Raw genomic sequence first — 20,119 nt, forward strand, 5'->3', positions numbered from 1 at the left:
AATTTTAAAAAAAATTATTAAAAAACATGGACCGACCAAAATGGATGATAGTTTGCATAAGGTAAAGCTTAGACATTAATTTAAAAGACGACCTTTATGACACAATCCATGGCTTAAAATAATAAAATTAAAAAATAAAAAATAAAATTTATATGTAATTACATCATTTATATAAAATAAAAAATATTTACGCAATTAAATTATGCATGAAAAGATACTTTAAATTGTTTTAATTTAAAATATTATTTGTTACCTTGAATATCTTAATTAATCAACCCTTATATATAAAATACAAATAAAATGTTACGTGAAAGCATTTTTAAATATTTTTCTTTAACAAGAAGATTTTAAAAATAGAAGGACAAAAGAAAGTACAAAATCGTGTCTAGCTGCAAAACCAAAAACAACAGCCAAACAAAGACTAGAACCAGAGAGAGTTGCCATATCAGCCGTGAATGTTGCAGAATCTCCTCCCGGATCAGAAACAACAGCAGATAAAATCCTCTGCTGTAGAACATGTGCAGCTAAACCAGGAACAGCAACTGGTTCTGAATCATTAGCTGAACCAGAGTCGTCGGGTTTATCCAAAACATTTTATGTTACAGCACCATGATCAGTAGCCACTACCAAAACAAACAGCTTTATACAGCAAAATGATCCAGAGTAAAAATATCATGAAAATCTGGTGGACTTTGCAGCTCTGACACTTGGGAGCTGCAAGCTGGATGGGAGGATCTCTTCATGAGCATGCCAATCAAATCCATTGGCTGCAAGGAGATGAAGGTCATGCAGGACAAAGTGAAAAAATGAAACAAATCGGCTGTATCAGTAAATGTAACTGGGACTGAGACATCAGCAGGTCTATCAATCTGAATCATCTGATCCAAAACAGGTTTATGTTGGCTTGTTCCATGTTCCTGATCTGAAATACTATGAGGGGCCAATCCAATCTGACCATTATCATCAAATTAGACTACAATAAAATATTCTAACAGAAGAAGTCAATCATTCAAAATCAGTATAATATATTACCAGTCCAAAGTACACCTGGAATTTTGAAATATCACAACACTTTTATGTATATTAATTGTCATATGGTGAACAGAGTTTGCATTGGAGACAGCAAAGTACCAGATATAAGTAAGATGCAATCAAAGAGGAGATAAGGGTGAAAACAATAGAGTTAAATGGTAGAACTAGAGACTTTACCTCACTTAACCATGCCCAAAACTCAGGCCTCAATATTAGAAGTGTATGATCTATTCAGTTACATATAGAGAGCTTGCCTGTCCACTCATCAGCTACACCATAGTCAAGGCTGAGCTCTCCCATGGGAGGGATGTTCTCCATTGTAAATAGCATAACGTGAGGGAACATCAAATTGTGGTGATCATACAGAACAAACTGAACCAAGACATTTGGAGTTGAACTATGGCTCATATAACAAGCAACATTCCTCATTGTTGACACATCCAGAGAAAAATCCAAAGGAGGAATTGATGAATATGATGGTCGCACATACTGTGGGTATATCTGAGACAAATCCCCCCATTCTGCCCATCTTTCAGAAAAACGATTAGGATATATCAACGAATCACCATTCATTGTCAAGAGCTGCGCTTGCTCCCTAGTCAAAACAACCCCTGCAAACTCGCAGATAAAAGCACCAGCTAGAATTAGATCCAAGGACCTAACCCCCCCAAGCTGTCTGCTGAGACCTAAACACTTCCAACCTAATTTTCAGCCCCTTCTGTGCAACACTATTGCGACAATGAGGAGGAAAAGAGCAGAAAGGGTCACATTCAAAAATCAAAGGCTTCCCCTGCAGAGTATAAGGAAACTCACCCCCATTTTTCATAGCACAGAAGCATTCATCACCACAACCATCCACATAGTCACAACCAGTAGCCTTCCCACTCTGATGAAACACAAACTGCATAAAACTAGTCCTGGCAAGATACTTGTAGCAAAGAGGACCCCGGTCGTCATCTATGTCACTAAAAAGCTGAACCGGAACATTATCCTTCCTGTTCGACATATCAGCAGCAAGACAAAACACATGATTAAAATCCAAACCACTCCTAATATTCCTAGCTTCCTTCAAAACAGCACTACCCATTCAGTGTAAATATATATTTCTTTTCGGATTCTTTACTTTTTTGTTGAAATGAACAAAAAGTTCATCATACATACATGTGCATAAACAATTCTTGTGTCCCATCACATAACAAGATCTCCATATCAACAGAGCTCTATAATCTGAGGTACCTGTATCCTGAACCAATATCTTCACTGTCAAAAGCTCAATAATGTAGCAGCATCCTAAAAACTAGCAGAAAATTAGTCTACAAATTAGGAATAAAATTTAAAGATATCCCCTTCTGTCTGCATCTTTCTATGATGTTTCGGGCCTCTTCAAAATGGTCCTGCTGAACCAATATTTTAATAATCAAGTTACATATATATGAATCGGGAGAGCAACCATTTGCCTCCATTGAGTAAAACATCTTCTTGGCTTCCTCTGATCTCCCAGATTCGGACAGTGCCACTATAAAAGCACTGTAAGTGTAATTGTCCGGATTCAAGCCAGATTGTGACATTGAATCAAAAAGCTTTTTAGCTTTCTCAATTTTATTCATCCTACAGAAGAGTTGAAGCAAAGCATTATAGGAGTATGTGTCAGGGCTTATTCCTTCTGTTTGCATCCTTCTGAAAAGCTTCATCGACCTTGCAACATCCCCAGTGGCACATAAAGATCGAATCAAGATATTATAAATGACAGCATTAGGATTGATGCCCCACTCAATCATCTCAGTAAAGCATTCAAAAGCTTCCTCAATCCTCTTTATTCGACAGAGTCCATCAATTATAGAGCTAAAAGTGAAGATATCAGGTTTAAGTCCATTTTCTAAAAGCATCTCCAGCAGCTCCCGTGCCTTATCTATTGATCCATCCTTGCAATGACCATTAATAAGGGTATTGAAAGTAACAAGGTTGGGAACAAAGCCTCTAAGCTGCATGTCTCTGAAAGCCTGAGACGCATTATCCATCAGTTTGGCTCTGCAGAAGCAATTAATTATCATGTTATATGAGAAGACATCTGAAATCATCCCATCACTAACCATTCGACCAGCGACTCGACCCCCCTCCTCTCTCCATCCATTCTTGTATAACGCTTCAATAAGCGCGAGATAAGCACCAATGCCCGCCTTCACACCTTGCTTTCTTAAAACATCAAACATGTCACACGCCTCTCTCAGCTCACCTCCCTTAACCAAACAAGCCATCACAACATTGAAAACAGAATTATCAGGTACATAACCTCTTTCTAGAACCTTCCTCAGAAACATAACCATCTCCTTCGCCATACACTCATTTGCAAGGCAATACAATACAGTATCACAAGCCAACTTAAAATGACCATGCTCCCTTTCTAAAAACTTACACAACAACAACTCGAGCGCCTTACCCGGATTCACGCAACGAAAAACACCGTGAACCAACGCTCTGACCGTGGCCTCGTTGGCATGAACTCCAGTCTCCTTCATGGTGTCGAAAACTCCAAAGGCTTCATCAACCCTGTTGGCATTACAAAAGCCGTGAATGAGAATAGTGTAAGTGAAAACATTAGGAAAATGCCCCTTTTCCTTCATTTGTTTGACCAATCGAAGCGCCTCATCGACGACGCCGATCTTGCAAGCCCCGTGAATGAGGGTGTTGTAAGTAACTGTATCGGCGCGGCAATTATCCGCAGGCATCTGCTGAAACTTGAGATAAGCAAGGTCAATTGAGTTAGATTTCACCAAAGCATGAATAAGAGCGTTATACAACCTAGTAGTAGGAGTAAGACTCAAGAACGAGATTTGACCGAAAATGTGAGCACAGTAATTCGCCAAGCCCAGACTCCCCCAACTTGCCATCAAAACGCAGAGCAAGTCCTCGGTGACGCCGTTAACGTCGCGGAGGAGATCAACGGATAGCAGCGCGGGGCCTTTGCGGTGCAGCGTGTTGGCGAAAGCGCGTTGCACGGAGTGGTGCGTTGCGAGGGCGGGGTTGACACGTGAGAGCCACGTGTAGAGCTTGATGGCGTGGGAGGGGTCATGTTGGTGGTGGAAGATGGTTAGGGCGGAGCGAGGGGTGATGTTTGGGGAGAGGTGGTGGTTGAGGAGGAGGGCCCAGTCGGGTCGCGAGAGGAGTCGCGAAATGTATTGGTGGTCGATGGGTTTGCGGGGAATGGCGTGCCTCATGAAGGGTTCGAGTGGAAGAGGCATGGTTGTTTGGAGAAGTTAGGTCCGCGCTCCACACTCACCACGCAAATGCCTCAATTCAGTCATCTTTCTTTAACTTTGTTTTTTTTCTTTTAAATTATTAAATTGCTCTTTAATCATACAAATAAATACTGTTATTTTATTTTATTTATGAAGTCCTTTAATGTTTAATATTTTTTTTAATATTTTAAGTTATTAAATATATGTATATTTTTTATTTAAAATTAATAAATTAATAATATGGGACCTCTTTTTAAGAAATAAACTTAATTACTATAATTTAAAACATAGTGAATAATACAATAATAGTGTGTTTGGATGAAGAATTTTACAAATTCAAAGAATTTTAAATTCTTGGTATTTGAATTACTTTGATTTCAATTTCTATCATTCTTAAAATATTTTGTTTGGATGAGTCAATTCAAATTTCTTAAATTTTAAATTGTTAGGTTGAATATGATAATTTGATTTCATCATAGTAAAATTGATTTTAAAAATATATTTATATGTTGAGATTTTTAAATTAAATTTTATAAAAATAAATATTAATTCATTTTTAAATATTTAATAATTTTAAAAATTAATATTAGATAATATTTAATAATTTTAAAAATTAATATAATATAATATTTAATAATTTTAAAAATATTTTTAAATATCCAATAATTAAAAGAATTAAGAGATAAGATAAAATATATAGGTGAAATAAGAAAAACATATATGAGAAATTTCAAATTCTCCCATTTTTTGGAGAATTTGAAATTCTACTATTTTAATGAATTTCACAAATACTTGGATTTCAAATTCTTTGTAAATTTCTCATCCAAACAAAGCATTTCATCTCAAGAAATTTGAAATTCTTCAAATAAATGAATTACCCTATATAAATTCCTCATCCAAACACACCATAAGGAATATGATTAAAATCCTTTGGATCAACTTGAGACTCATTAGCCCTTATTAACATGAGCAACTGAATTTGTTTGTTTATAGACAAAATTGACCTCATGATTTCCTAACCTATTTAACAATCCCTTATAACTATCAATAATGCATCCAAACTCAATAATGTTTATCGTCAATTGTTAAAACAATTAACAATGTATTGGCAATATGATTCAAAAATAATGTTAAACAAATTCAAGTCTAACGCCGAGTTGAGAGCTTCTCTCAAAGGTAAAGCCCCACACTCATGTGATTCTAGAAAGAACAAAAAGTTGTGCACCTAACTACGCGAAATACTCTCTCATGATCTTTGACGCACATACTAGCATTGAAACCATTATTGACAGAGAAAAACACTGCATCCAAATTACATTTTAGCTTATCATATCTAGGTGGGGTCCAAGCATAATTACTAAGAGGTTTAGGTATTATAGAAACCCTTATCAATATGATGAGACAGCACCCATGCATCATGCACATTCTTAGTCGTGAAAATGGTGTCATGACTACCCTATTTTTTCCCCTCTCAAAGCTCCTTCTTTCTACTATACCATATACTCCATTGGACCATTGCAGTCTCAATAACTTGTTGCTCCCTATTATTCAACACGACCAAAAACAGATTCTTAATACCATCAGTTATGTTCATCAAAGTTAATAAGCTTATCAACAAAACACACAAACCAACATTGTTGAGTTTTACTACAACTGGCAAACAAATGCTAAGCATTCGCTAACTGATATTCACAAAGCACACACAAATAAGGTCTTTACTCCATCTCCATGAGCGATAATGTTGGTCATCAACCCTCGAGAGGGGAATACTAAGTATGTCCTTACAATCCTCTGGGTCAAATAACTCATTAATCACATCCAACTTCCAACAAGACCTCTCATTGTCAATGATTCCACTCACCCTCATATCGTGTAGCTCCTCAATAATTTGGTTCATAAATAGCACCTACCTACAAACCTTTTAAGCCACAAATCATTCCAAACAGAGATGTTATCACCACCTCCCATCTCTCACTTCCGACCCTCTTAAACTAAAAGCTTTGACCTCAAAATACTTCTCCATGCATAGTTAGGGTTATGAGCCAAGTTAGCTTTGAAGAAATATGAGTTTCAATAATACTTTGATTTTAGTAGCTTACTTGCAAGAGAGTTGAGCTCACTAATAAGTCTCTAAGCTTGCTTACTCAACATGGTCATGTTAAACACCTAAATATCCTTAAAACCAAATACCCCATAACTTTCTCAATAACAAGCTTATCCCACTTTAGTTAATTTATAACTCTACTCAAACTCAATTTTGAACCCTACGAGAAGGAATTTATCATATTCTCTAACTTTACACTAAGTGACCGAGGAAGGAGGAAAATACTCATAGTATAAGTGGGAATGAATTGCGAAATATTCTTAATTAACACCTTTTTGCCACCTTTAAAAAGAGGTCTATTACCTCAAGATTGGATTCTACACCACATAAGATCCTTTACATAAGAAAAAATCTCCTTATTTCTACTTAACAAGAATGAAAGACTCAATTGTCTGTCAATATAGTTACATCATTAATCTTTAAAATATTAGTAATATTAAATATAATATTAAGAGGGGTATTCTTCTTATAGAAAATCTCCAACTTAAAATGAAGAATTATTTTAGTAAAAAATTTCTTAAAAACACTTTTAAATTTATTTTCAGATCAAAAGTTAAGCAAATAAATTATTAAAATATTAAAAATATAAAATTTGAATCGATATTTCTTCGCTCCAAGATATCACTGAATAATTAGACTAATAAACTTCTTGAATTCTTAAAAAAAAAAAAGAAGTGATAATATACATACTTTAAATGAAAATCAAATTGAAAACATTATTAATAATAAATATACGTATAATTTTATTTATATTAAAATTTCAGTCAAGTGATGTCAAAGATAAGAATAAAAATGTAATATAATCCATCTTTAAATATTTGAATATATTTTTGTCCCAGCAGTTCCTTCCTTATCTGACGCGTTATGAGTTAAGAGTCCAGTCATGTGACGAAGCATTTTGTTGATGAAAAGTGCACCGAAGACAAAATAGAGAGAGAGAGAGAGAGAGCACATATAAATATATACAGCAAAGGAGGTCCGTGAGCGTGACAGTGGAAAAGGAATGACGCTGGGTCTGATCAATGCGAACCCCGTGGTTCACGCCAAGAAAGAGAGAATCTCTCGCTCCGAAGATCCTCACGCCGTTGATGCTCTCGATATCTATGATATCCTTTTTCCACTCTTTTTCATTCTCTTTTCACCCAATACTCTGCTAAACTTTTCAGATCCTTGACTTCGCTTCGATGTGCCAAATTTCGTGAGGGATATTAGGGATCCCGAACATCCTTATTCCCTGGAACAGCTCAGTGTCCTCTCCGAGGAATCAATCACCGTCGATCACGAATTAGGCCGAATTCTGTTAGTTTCTAACTCTTAATTTGGTCTCAGGGTTTGTTAAAAACCTTTTAATCTGCGGTTGTTTTTGTTCAGGATTACTTTTACGCCCACCGTTCAGCACTGTAGCATGGCCACGGTTATCGGTCTTTGTCTCAGAGTCAAACTCAAGCACTACTTCCCTCCTCACTACAAAGTTTGTTCCCTGTCCTTCCTTTTTCTATGCATGTCTTTTTTGTTGCTGTATGTTTTTGCTGGTTGGATATGTGTCTCGTTTATTGATTGCATACCTTATGTTTAAACCGCATTTTTGTTTGTTAAGAGCTAGCTAGGATTTGATAGCATGTGAAGGTGTGAATGAAGGGAGAGAAGTAACTGAAACAAAGCAGAAACAAGGGTGAATTGCGGAATAGGGTTCTTGTTGGTTCAAACTTGCTGTTATTGTGGTTGTTATTTTATTTTAGTCTTCTCTTTATCAATTATTCTGATCTTCTCGCGGAGTTGTTGTGATGTCTTTCTATTTAATCACGTGTCTCTGTTAGTTCTTATTTGTATTGTTCAATTGGATCTGGATTCCCTGCAGTCTGGGATTTGATGCATCCATACAGTCACTCAGTCAGTCAATTGGAACTGTTGGATGGAGATCGGATGACTCATTTTATCTTGGTAAAACCAAACTTAGGATATATATATTCGACATTTGAACCATTCATGCAGTTAGTCAATCCTGGATGAAGATCAGATGACTTGTATTTTATCTCGGTAAATCTGACTTAAAATATGCATGAATTTCATTCGCACCTATTCATAATTATGTATTGAATATTGTGGCATGTTGGTATGGATTGCGATTCATTTGATAGAAAGAAGTGAAGTGTGTATTTTTCCTGTGCTGCTACGTGGATTTCCCAGAAGAAGAAAAAAAGTTGTCGGATTTTTATTCAATTCCCTATTCAAGATATCCAGTCCATCAAAATATAGTATAAGGTATTTATACTTGTCAATTCGTTTATGTAGAAATGATACGATCAGGGTCCATTTCCGTTATGTGTATTACTTTCGACAATAATTTGACTCCACAAGAATCAGTGGTTACCATTATGACTCTTGGGGATGGGATGCTCGTGCCACATGTATTAAGTAATGAAGATAATCACCGAGTGAAATAGATTCTAGCTTATTAAATGGGGTTGAATATGTTGACATGAATGCCATAAGTGGAAGTTTGTAGTGTCTCTATTAAGGTCATCAATAAATGCATATGGTGATGCCAAGGGAGTATCTAGGATTACATTCTTGTTGCACCTCTGTACAAATAGTTTGGTATTTTCCTGTGTCATTGCTGTGTGATTTCATTCATTTGAACTTGTCTGGTGGCATAGTTGTCAATATAAGTGCTATTCCAGAATCACAGATCGAAGCAGATGGAGCATCTCCAAAAAATCGAGAGTCACAGTTTGGTGTAGTGGCCATTGCGGCTGCAACAGCAGGCAAAATCATAGCTGGAGTGAGCACTATTGTGATGGATTTTGCAAACAAAAACTACTATTCTCAGTAACTTGTTTCCACTCTGTCATGAAGTAGCACCTATTGACTACTGTTCTGTATGAGAAACACTCACCGCTTTCTGTTAACATTTCTGATCATCCCTGTCATTGTTTTGCAGCCAACTATGACTTTTACTGCCTATCTTTGTTCTGTTTTTTAATCTCTCTAAGACAGTTCTTTCATCGCACTGTCTTTTGCACTCTTATAAGTTTTACCCTTTTCTTATTCTAAATGGTTAGAATAGTGGCCATCCTGCTACCCACTATAGCATTTTTCAGGGTTGGTTGCTCTGTGCCACTATTTGGGATTGACAACCATGGTTGGTGGCATGTTAGTTGCCCTTGCTCCTGCTGGCTTTCTTTATTTTCATGTGAATTGTAGTTCTCAATGTTGAAAAAGTGAAAAATGGATTCTAATCTGTGTAGATGAGGGTATAATTGTTTCCTGACTAATAATTATCTCATTCATTTTTCAAATTTCTCTTTGCAGGTGGACATCAAGGTTTCTCCTGGATCTCATGCTGACGAAGAATCAGGTAAAGTTTAAACAATTGTTAAAACAATAACATTTAAGACTTAGGAAATGGATCCTCATATGTTAAAATTTGACATGACATGGTCGTGATCAAATCTTGTATATTTGATAGACGTTAAATTTGGGGGACGGGGGTATTAAATGTCTACTTAGAGAGAATTTGAACATGGCTAATCTTGTACACGAGGGGATCCATTCGTAAGGCCAAGTCTTTCCCATCTCCTTTCTTCCACTTTTTTTACCTTCTGTTTTCAGCAGCATCTCAAACAATACTAAAAACCTTATTGATCCTATTCTCACCAAAACTACTATGCTCACCTACTTAATGACGCCCTTTCACTTTTGCCCCTGTACCTCACTGAGAAACCACACGAGCTTCTAATAATACTACAAATATTCTTTATGCAGTCAACAAGCAGTTAAATGATAAAGAAAGAGTGGTTGCTGCCTTGGAGAATCCCAACCTCCGCCAGCTTGTGGAAGAGTGTCTCTACTCAAATGAACTGTGAACAAGCAAATATGTCAGCATTATAGTAACTTTTGTACAGCGTTTTTACCGCTTACGATGCTATAAAAAGTAGTCGATATGTACGGAAAGTAGTTGGACGGGATTTACCTTTCGAGAAGCTTTATCTCTTTAATTTTCATAGGATGTATCTTTGTGTTTAGTATGTGGTATGTGTGTAAATCAAGTTGAACATCAATCATGTCATATTTTTGTACCTTCTACTACACAGAATATGCTTGATCAGTCTGTTTACGGGTTGACCCGGTTCTTACACTTAATTCATGCCATGCCGTTTAAATTTGTTTGTTTTAAAGTAAGCATCATTTCTTATGTTCCTACTCAGCCGTTGTTGGCGTTGCAATGAATTTCCAAAGCAAATATTGCACACAAAATGGTATGTTATGATTGATGAATAGCTGAAGACTATTGTGGTATTACTTATGTCAGACGATTCGCAAAAGGAAGGTCAATGCGGTTTAGTTATTAATGCAGACGTTGATATTTTTTTTCTTCAGTACCAGACACGTGAGGTTGCTCTGTTATAGATTACGCACATCACATGACTTATAACAGCATAAGGGGCCGTCTGAAAACACGTCTCAAAACCTGTATCAACTTAAAAGTAACAAAGGATATTCTTCAAATGATAAATTATATATACGATTTTCAAACTCGTAATGTATCACTTTATGAACTTTCCATAAACATACTTGGGATATTTATTGAATCTGTGTTTTTTATTAATTCTTTTATAGATAAAATCAAATCCATCAATCGATAGATGTCCAAACCAAAGAGATTGCAATAAAGTATATCATCTTGCTCGCCTAAATCGAAATTTCAAATTTATAATTTCTTGATCATGCTTTGAGGATCACAGCCAAGTATTACTATAAACCATTTCCCCCATTGTCCTCAAAATATCAAGGACACGGGATGTAATGCACTCAATCACCGAATTGTAGAGGTTTTATAAGAAATAAAATTGAAAAACACTAATCTTTAGACTAAAAATAATTTTTTTTAAAAGAAAATATCATTTTTGTGAATTCCTTATGCCAAGGTCTGAAGGCAAGACTCACGTCTCACCACTTCCATGATCCAGCCCATTCATCTCCTTTGACTTGCTTTAGCTTTCGCTGACACGGCCTCACAAGGTTTGATTTTGATAATTGAATTCCACTACGCGGAGAAAAGTCAAAAACAACAATTCTAAGCAACACAGCGATATACATCCAAATATATTATGCTTTTGCAATCACTAATGTCACACTCAATCAACCCAACCACGCAGCAATTGAATAATGTCCATCCAAAGTTGACCCTCTCTTTCTTACAACAAAAAAGGAATCTGCAATTAAAACAGCTCACAACATCTCCCAACTATTCATCCCTTCCATCATTCACCAAATACCATTAATTCCAGGAACACACGGAGTTGGAACCAAAAAAGAACACGACCATAGTAATCTCAAGTTTGAGGATGATGGAATTTAGCAGAAGCTTCAGGTTGTCAAGATCACACCACATACTTCTTTCATCAGAATCTGTGACTTCGGAATGTGCCAAAATCGCTGGCTATGAGAGACTCTCACAATCCTTGAGGATAAGTGGGGAACACGATTTCAGTGATAAGCACAAGAAGCATAAAAGGGGTGTGGGGCTTCTTGGTAAAGTTTTCTCCTTTAAAAAAATATCTTCTCCCCATGAAGATCCTAATAAGGTGGTAAAGAAAGAGAAGAAACGCTCTTCTTGGCTTCCTGATCCAGATAGACGGTGGCCAATTCAGGGATGGTGATGATGGGTTTCATGAAATCTCACAAGGTTTTCTATTCAGCTCTTCTATTTGTTGCATATTTGTATTTGGAATTCGAATTCATCTTTGCCTTTGTACTATAAGATCTAACAATATTCTCAAGATTCACCCTTCAATGATTCTAGTAAAGAAATTCATCAAGAAATATCTGTTGTGTTTTTAGGTAAATTAGTCTAACCATCCAGGGTTCCAGTTCTGTAAAATCACTCCAGCTTGCAATAAATGAAGCGATTTTTAAATTTAATACACTTTAATTCTTTAACCAGCATTTTTGAGACTCTGGTTAGCAAAATCCTTAAAAAAAAAAAAAGTCTTGACAAAAAATAGATTCATTTAACTAGATCATAACGAGGGTTTCTTTTTTTAATACCAGACATTGTTATATCTATTCACACATTCTATTTTCTAAATTGGTCCTTATTTAAATTTTAAAAAAATTAATTTAAATAAATAGTTTTATTATTTAATGTGATTTATTAATAAATATATGCTTAAAACCTCTTTTTATCACATAAATGAATTATTTATCTTCTCATATTTCTTCCATCAAAATTATTTTTCTTCGATATATTTCCGTGATCATGTAACTTTTCAGTAGAGTCATTAAACACAAATTCGTAAAATATCTTGTTTTGTTACAAAACCATGCAAGTATATGTAACTTTATCATTAAAAAATTGAATATAATATCAATAAATCACTATTTTATTTTAAAAAATATTTGAATTATTTGAATTTTTTTTTTATTTGTTCTACCTAGATACTAGGTTAATTATATTCATATGTATTGGTGGATGATATTGCAACCAAGCAAAATTAGTTGCATTAGAGTGTCGAAACTAGTTTCTACTATGGTTTTTAATTCAAATTGGTTTAAACTTAAATTAAATGAAATAATTTTAAGAAAAAAATAAAATTACAATTAAAAATAAGTTTTTGTTGAAAAATGTTTTTTTTTTTCTCTTGGAATTTAAACAGGGTCAAGTTTAAAAATATAAAAAGAATTAAAAGTGAGAAATATTAATAAACATGTTAAAGTGTGTTAATAATTTTCTATTATTAACAATGATTATTTACTACTAGTATTATAGTATGTGTAATACAGTCTTAACCTTATTATATATAACTAAAGTTTATAACACATTACATTATATATGCAAATAATACTATGTTTTAATATGTAAATTATATTTAAAGTTTGTATAAATAGATATTTTTAAACTTATAAATGGTATTTTAGATAAAAGATAAATAATTTATTATAACACGTGATTATTTTTTTTATTGATAAGTTATTTTAAAAGTTTTAAAATTTAATTCATAAATAACTATGATAAATAAAAATTGAATTGGAAAAGGAGTTAAAAAAATCTCTACAAATTTTCATCGAAATTTTTTTCTAAAAATATTTTTATACATGATAATTATTCATGTTTAATATATAATAATTAATTTTATTAAGGTAAATTATTTTTATAAAATTTAATTAAGATCAACTTTAACAAGTAATTGGATTATATAGTACTGACATTATGAGTAAGATTTAGAGTTCAAAATTTTTTATCATTAAAAAAAATGATTGTGTAAAAAAATCAATTAAAGTCGGTCAATTAATTTGACAAACACTAGTCATCTGGTAGAAACTTTATATCCATAATATAGTGTTAAAATAAATATAAAAAAAAAATACTAACAAGCATGTTAAAGTATATATGGCTCTATTATATGTTTATAATCTTTTGTTTTTGGCTTTTTTGTAACAGGGAGCTTAAAAGCCCAAAAGGAAAATAAAATTCAAACTACCTCACTAGATTAACGGCTAATAAGAAGAAGAGAAGAGGGGAGAGTCATAAACAATAAAATTATCCTCTGACACAACTTTATGTTTGGCTAGCTAATCAGCCATTGAATTTGTTTCTTTACAAATATGCGAAGTTGAAAAACTCAAAAAAACATTGGCTAATTGGCAAATCTTTTAAATTATATTAGCATAAGGATGATTCATAGCACATCCTTCTTTCAACAGATTAATTGCTTCCAAAGAGTCTAATTTAAGTATGACTTGCATGCCAGGTTGATGATCCACAATAAGTTGGAAGTCCCTGCAAAATGACCCTTAATTTCGATTAGATAATTGAACAACTACCCATTCTTCTAGTAAAAGCAACGATGAATCCACCTTTAGAGTTTCGGATCACTCCTCCATATGAACTATCTCTACCATTGGACACTGCACCGTCACAGTCAACTTTAATAAACCCCTAGGAAGACAAATCCAAGAACTAAAGAGGGTTGTATGTTGGTTCATTTTTTAATCGTTAATAAATATTAAATAATATTATTCAAATATGAATTTTTTAAGAAATTGAGAAATACTTTATGACTTATAAATTGTTCATTATTCAGTGTAAATATTATTATTTAGAATTTTTAAATTTTTAATATAATAAATACTTTTTAATCTTTTTTATCACTAATAAATGTCATTAATTAATTTCAAAAATACTAATTCATACATATTAAAAATAGTATAAATATATTTAAATATTAAAATTTGTAATTATGAATAAAAATGATTTCCACGATGAAAATTAATATTGAAATATTAATTGAAAAGTCGATAGGGTCGACATAGTGAGAGGTTTGGATAGTTAGCAAAAGTTTTAGACTCATTTTGTTGTAGTTGTTGTACCCAAAAAGTTCTATTGATAGCAAGTAATTTCTTGAATAATAAACAAATAATTTCTTATCTTTTAAATTCTTCTATTTAAAATTTAAAGTGCGTTATCTTTCGAAGTTAATCTTTATTTACTTTTATTTAAAATATTAGTAAAATGTGAAAGTCACTCACTCATCAAGTTAAAATGCTGTTTTTTTTTAATAATTTAATAAAAATGTATTGATAACACAAGTTTTACGTTGTCATTCAATATTAATACATCAAGTATAATTACTTTAAAATTATTTTTTTTATTGATTAACGTTTTGAAAATATTTACATAATAATTACATGATAATTAAATACTAATTTTAAAAGCATACCTTTATACTAACTAATTATATTAAAAAACTATAATTAAGGATTTAAATTTTTGTATTGAGAAAGCTAATATATTGATAAAATATTTGAATTATTTAGATATGTACATTTTTCTGGTTAATAATATATATGATGTGTTTCTAAATTCTATGACTGTCCTTTAAAAAATTCTATCAAAACAAAAAAAAATATAAAGAAATAATTTAAGATAATAAATAATGAAGAGTAAATGATTTATATAATGTGATAAAATAGTTTTAATAAAAATAATATAAAATGAAATAAAATAAATATCAATATCTTAAAAACTAAAAATATAAAAAGCAAATAAACACTGAAAGTATTTTGTTTAATGTTATATAAAAGGTTAATTCTAGAAAATAAATTACAAAATGTTATTTGTATATAGTATAACATATTTATAATTTATAAATTAATTTGTTTAGGATTTTTTTACCATTTATTTGTTACCTATTCCTGTTCTAGTGGCAATTCAAGAAAATAATACTAATTTGTTAATTTTATCATTTAATCATAATTTCTAACGTTATTTTTTTTCCTACACCTCTTATCGTCAGAAGATATAAACCTACAAGAGCATGATGTAAATTTATTAAAAAAGCATAAAGGCAGATCTGGGTGGATTCGAACCACCATCCTACCAGAGCATGCACATGTCAATGCTCCGATCGCTCCACCGTTTTGAGCTTACAGATCTTTTAAATAATGAGTTGATAATAAAAAAATGAAGTTTGGGGTAGAGTGACAAAGTGTTCTCATTTTCAATTAGCAAACAGTTATCATAGAATTTAATAGCAGAACTTCATTTAAAAAATTAATTGTAAACACTGAATATTTAAATTAAAAAAATAACAAAATTTTCACCAACAAACAGTTTAAGAAAATAATTATTAAAATTAATTCATGCCAACAATCTATAAAAGCTTCAAACAATTTCTAGCTTCCACATTATTTTTGACAATTCCAAAATGCCCGTCATAGTTTGAAGATTCAATGAATGTGTTTATAAAAAGAAAATTCGAAAACATAATGTCATCAAATAATAGTTTGAAAAAGACTTTATTTTTGCAACAAAAAACCCGTCAATAATTAAAATCTTTTAAATAAAATACTTCAAAAATATAAAATAAATTAAATATTTAGACAACGGGCGAAGTTGTAGAAGAGTTATTGTGCGGATCACTACAGTACGGAATAAATATGATATTTAAAAACCTTAATTTAACTTAGTAAAATAGCAACGATCCCATAATTATTTTTAATACTTCCAAAATGCTATTCAAATATATTGAATATAAACAATGAAGACTCTTTTTTGGCTCAATATAGATTACAAGTAACATTAATAATTCAAAGAAAAAAACTCAAATTTTAATTGCATAATGAAAAAACCAAAAACAGTTTATAACTCTCTATAATGGTACGATGATAACAAAAGTTTAGCACAAACACAATTTAAAACCTAACAAAACCGAGACCCTAAACCTCATTCAATGAAATGCTAGACTGAAAACTATATTAGAGTTTAATTACTTAACATTTATAAAAAACGCAAATATAATCAGTTCATATGTTTGCGGAGCACACCAAAAAGGGATCAACCATCTTTCTCAATTTTCTAAAATGACTTCAAAAATTTCATTTCGACAAATTTATTGTTACTTAATTGTTGGCAGAACACAGCTATGTAAACCGTGGCCTTTCACATTTAAATGAGTTTTCCATTAAAATGTTAAAGCATTAAAAAAGAATTAAATGCAAAACCGATTCTTTGAAAAAACAAGGCCAATAAATTAACTGTATATATAAAACTGCTGTATACAAACATATAGCTATAATAATTCAAACAGTTGTTACATATATTTCTTGATGAATATTCTACTTATAGATATAGATAATATTAAGTATTCTAAAAAAATACACTTCTTATTTGATACTAAAAAGAACCGTACAAGTATTCTGTATCATTACATCTTAACAATGAAATATACAGACTATTGTATGCAAAATATTTGAATTGCTATATATACTGGATAATAAAACAATATTAAAACTTCAAAAGATAAAAATGAAGGAGGCTAAACCACAATATTAATCATATGAGAGAATGAAACATGACACAATCTGAATATTATAAACATCCAAAACATGTATATTAATAAATAAATTATTGAAAAATAAAAATGCTAATTATATATAGCGAAACTTCTGAATAAGTATTTATACTGCCTAATAACACCGCATGAGAGAATGAAACATGAGACAATATATGTATACAGAATAACCAAAATTATTATCAAGTATAATTCTTTTCTTTCAAGAGCCGAAGTTATCTTCACCTTAATAGTTGAAGAAGCCAAAATCAGAATCTTAATCGACGATTTTTCTTCAAAAATGCCTTGTCCAATCCAATGGTGTTCTCGCTGAGTATGATACAAGCCGCGTTGCGCCCTCAAATTTGATAAGTGAGAATCCTACGTTCCTCACATTACTTGCTTTGAAATTAACCTATTTCTGCATTACAAATGTTGACAGCCGAAGCTGAACTCCTTACATATAAATAAGCGTACAAAATTGATACAAAGACCGAAAATACAGATGTCGATCTTGATTGTATACAAGCCACCGGAGTTTACGAGCTAAAAAGGTAACTTGAAATAATCGAAATGATACCAGCAAAAGTATAAAAACTGAATAGGTAATCGGAAACTTGAGATTAAAAACAATAAATGATGTCGCATGTAATTACTAAATAAATATAATAATTTAAATAATTACACAGATCAAAAGGGCTGAATTTGGTTTTTTCATAATACCGATTATCTGGTGATATTAAGAGTCATACAACTCGGTTTAATACCCCCAACCCCTTTACCTTTCAGAAAGTAACTATCAATGAACTCCACCTAGCAACTTCTGCCAATAAGATTACCAAAACTTCGGATCAATATTACTTAAATTACCATCTGAAGAAATTAAATTAATTAATCTTGAAATTTAATTATGATTATAATTATAACTGGATCTAACGATTTACTTGCTCTGCAGTAACTATGCCGATGATTAATTGTAAAATTAAAACTGCTACCGGTTTTAACTAGGTAATTAAGTAAGAGTGTAAACCCTAATCCTTTCGAGTGTAAATTGATAGATAATACCTTATTCGATAGGAGTTGGAGCATATCCTCTGACGTATCCATCTGATCCAGAGTCGAAATACGGAGTGGAGCGACAGATAGGTAATAATAAAAGGCATAACGAAAAGGAGCACAGCACACACCACACGCGGGAGAGACCCCGGGCAACTCCCGTGCGATCTCTCCCCAAACCAATAAAACTTTTTTTTATTAAGATTTTTTGACCTGCCATGCAAGCGCACCTGTCATGGCAAAGGTCGGATGACAAGATCACTCAGGACTCAAAAACCCCAACCGACGAAGCGTTTTGAGGTAAATTCATCCCGAAATCTCCTACATCCACATAATTTCCACCTCAAAGCTTCACATCATACACTAAATTTAAAACATCCGAGATCTGCAACATATGTAGCCGGCGGAAGAGACACCGCTTCAGAAACAAGCAAGAACAATCCGACGTGCATACATAGAAATCAAGAAAGCGAGAGCAACTAAACCGATCGGCGCGAATCTGCGTTCTTGTCATCGGTTCTCCGCTATACCTGCAAAAAAGTACCTCAAGAGGCTTGGCATATGCAAGACGAAACGACTTTCAACGAAAAAGATTCCAAAGGCAAGACGAACATGAAGCGCACACCTCTGTACCATAGATCAGACGCTAAAAACATCAGATCTAAGAGAAACCTACAAGATAAATCAAAGAAAATAAAATTAATTACTATGAACCACAGATCAAACCTCAGCAACCGTAGATCTGAAAGCGCGAGCACCAGATCTAAGAAAGACCTAAAAGATAATTCAAGAAAATACAAAATCAAATACTAAATAAACGGATGAAACCTGATCGATGCAAGACTCCGATTGAATGGCCAAAACCACCGTCGGCGTGTAGATCTGGTTCCGATCCATGTAGATCCAGTCACGAAGGCGTGACGGAGACGAAAGAAGAACTACATCTGGATTCGTAGAAGTCGATAAGAAAAGGGGAAAAAGAGAATAAAGATAAGGTTGAAGGCGAAGAGGCGCTGAATGAGAGAAACAAGAGAACCCTAACGTTTCTTTTATAATGGGATTTGCGGAACGGACGGCTGAGATTGATTGTGTTGACGGTGAAGATTAGGTGACGTGTAACGTTAGGTGCGGCTCATTTATCGATGGGCCTATGCTGTTTGTTATCTGTCACTTTACAAATAATGGAGGGGTATTTTTGTAAAATACTAGCAACGCGATGGCGGTTTGGTGTTTACCCTACAAGGACGGCAACAACGCATCGCATTGCGTGGTCCTTACGCACGAAGTTGCATCGCATTGCGTTATCTCTACGTTTTTTTATGACTGATTTGTCTACACATTATGTCGGTCGTTTTAAATATATTCATTTTATTTATTTTAATTTTTAAATAACAGCATATTATTAAATTATTTTCTTTTCTGTTAATGTCATTATTAAACAATATCAAATTTATTTATTAGATTAATTCAAAAATTAGAAAACAACTTCAAATTTTGTTACTTGTTACTAAATTAATTCAGTTTTTTGGAGGATGAAAAAACCATGATCTTATCTACTATCAAAATAAAAATTGACCATCCTTTAGAATTGGTATAATAAACGAATTGCATACTATTCTATCTTTCATTAAACAAATAAGAATTGATGAATTTGTTCAAATACATTTGGGTGATTATAATATCTGAATCACTAGATGGAGATACGATAGAGTATGTACGTGGTGGATTACTCTTTTTTTGCCAAATTGATTTTGGGATATAATTTATATTTGAATGATTCAATTTTAAAAATAAGTTAACAACAAAATTTAGCATAATTTTTTTACTAAATATAAAGTTGTTTCAATTCAAAATTA

The 20,119-nt window shown here is 32.7% G+C and overlaps 3 protein-coding genes and 1 long non-coding RNA gene across 7 annotated transcripts; 1 reads left to right on the forward strand and 3 right to left on the reverse strand.

Annotated features, from left to right (window-relative positions):
* Positions 1-298: 298 nt before the first annotated feature.
* On the reverse strand, positions 299-2,330 carry LOC145953033 (histone-lysine N-methyltransferase family member SUVH9). The gene is made up of 2 exons (XM_083066457.1): positions 2,194-2,330; positions 299-2,027 (listed from the first exon to the last, which is right to left on the reverse strand). The coding sequence occupies exons 1-2, from the start codon at positions 2,238-2,240 to the stop codon at positions 1,691-1,693; spliced, it is 384 nt and encodes a 127-aa protein (XP_082922583.1). The 5' UTR covers positions 2,241-2,330; the 3' UTR covers positions 299-1,690.
* Positions 299-4,341, reverse strand: PPR40 (pentatricopeptide (PPR) domain protein 40). The gene is made up of 2 exons (XM_020361032.3): positions 1,210-4,341; positions 299-950 (listed from the first exon to the last, which is right to left on the reverse strand). Exon 1 carries the CDS (start codon positions 4,269-4,271, stop codon positions 2,346-2,348), a length of 1,926 nt encoding a protein of 641 aa, XP_020216621.2. The 5' UTR covers positions 4,272-4,341; the 3' UTR covers positions 299-950; positions 1,210-2,345.
* Positions 4,342-7,215: 2,874 nt separating this feature from the next.
* Positions 7,216-10,515, forward strand: LOC109800940 (MIP18 family protein (DUF59)). Of its 3 annotated transcripts, none has more exons than XM_083066577.1 (6): positions 7,216-7,478; positions 7,566-7,671; positions 7,744-7,843; positions 8,511-8,634; positions 9,685-9,730; positions 10,138-10,326. In XM_083066577.1, the coding sequence occupies exons 1-4, from the start codon at positions 7,376-7,378 to the stop codon at positions 8,631-8,633; spliced, it is 432 nt and encodes a 143-aa protein (XP_082922703.1). In that variant the 5' UTR covers positions 7,216-7,375; the 3' UTR covers position 8,634; positions 9,685-9,730; positions 10,138-10,326. The 3 variants fall into 3 exon arrangements, 2 of the variants coding, with proteins under 2 accessions (XP_082922703.1, XP_020217467.1); XR_014430589.1 differs by having other exon boundaries at positions 7,218-7,478; positions 8,560-8,634; XM_020361878.3 differs by lacking the exon at positions 8,511-8,634 and having other exon boundaries at positions 7,228-7,478; positions 10,138-10,515.
* Positions 10,516-13,903: 3,388 nt separating this feature from the next.
* On the reverse strand, positions 13,904-19,302 carry LOC109800119 (uncharacterized). Of its 2 annotated transcripts, none has more exons than XR_014430590.1 (3): positions 19,092-19,302; positions 14,233-18,935; positions 13,904-14,155 (listed from the first exon to the last, which is right to left on the reverse strand). It is a non-coding gene; the product is annotated as an uncharacterized LOC109800119 (long non-coding RNA). The 2 variants fall into 2 exon arrangements; XR_002239933.3 differs by lacking the exon at positions 13,904-14,155 and having other exon boundaries at positions 17,230-18,793; positions 18,889-18,935; positions 19,092-19,300.
* Between the last annotated feature and the right edge of the window lie 817 nt (positions 19,303-20,119).

The sequence above is a fragment of the Cajanus cajan genome, chromosome 11, assembly GCF_000230855.2.
Source record: "Cajanus cajan strain Asha chromosome 11, NIPB_CcT2T_4, whole genome shotgun sequence".
Taxonomy (NCBI): domain Eukaryota; kingdom Viridiplantae; phylum Streptophyta; class Magnoliopsida; order Fabales; family Fabaceae; genus Cajanus; species Cajanus cajan.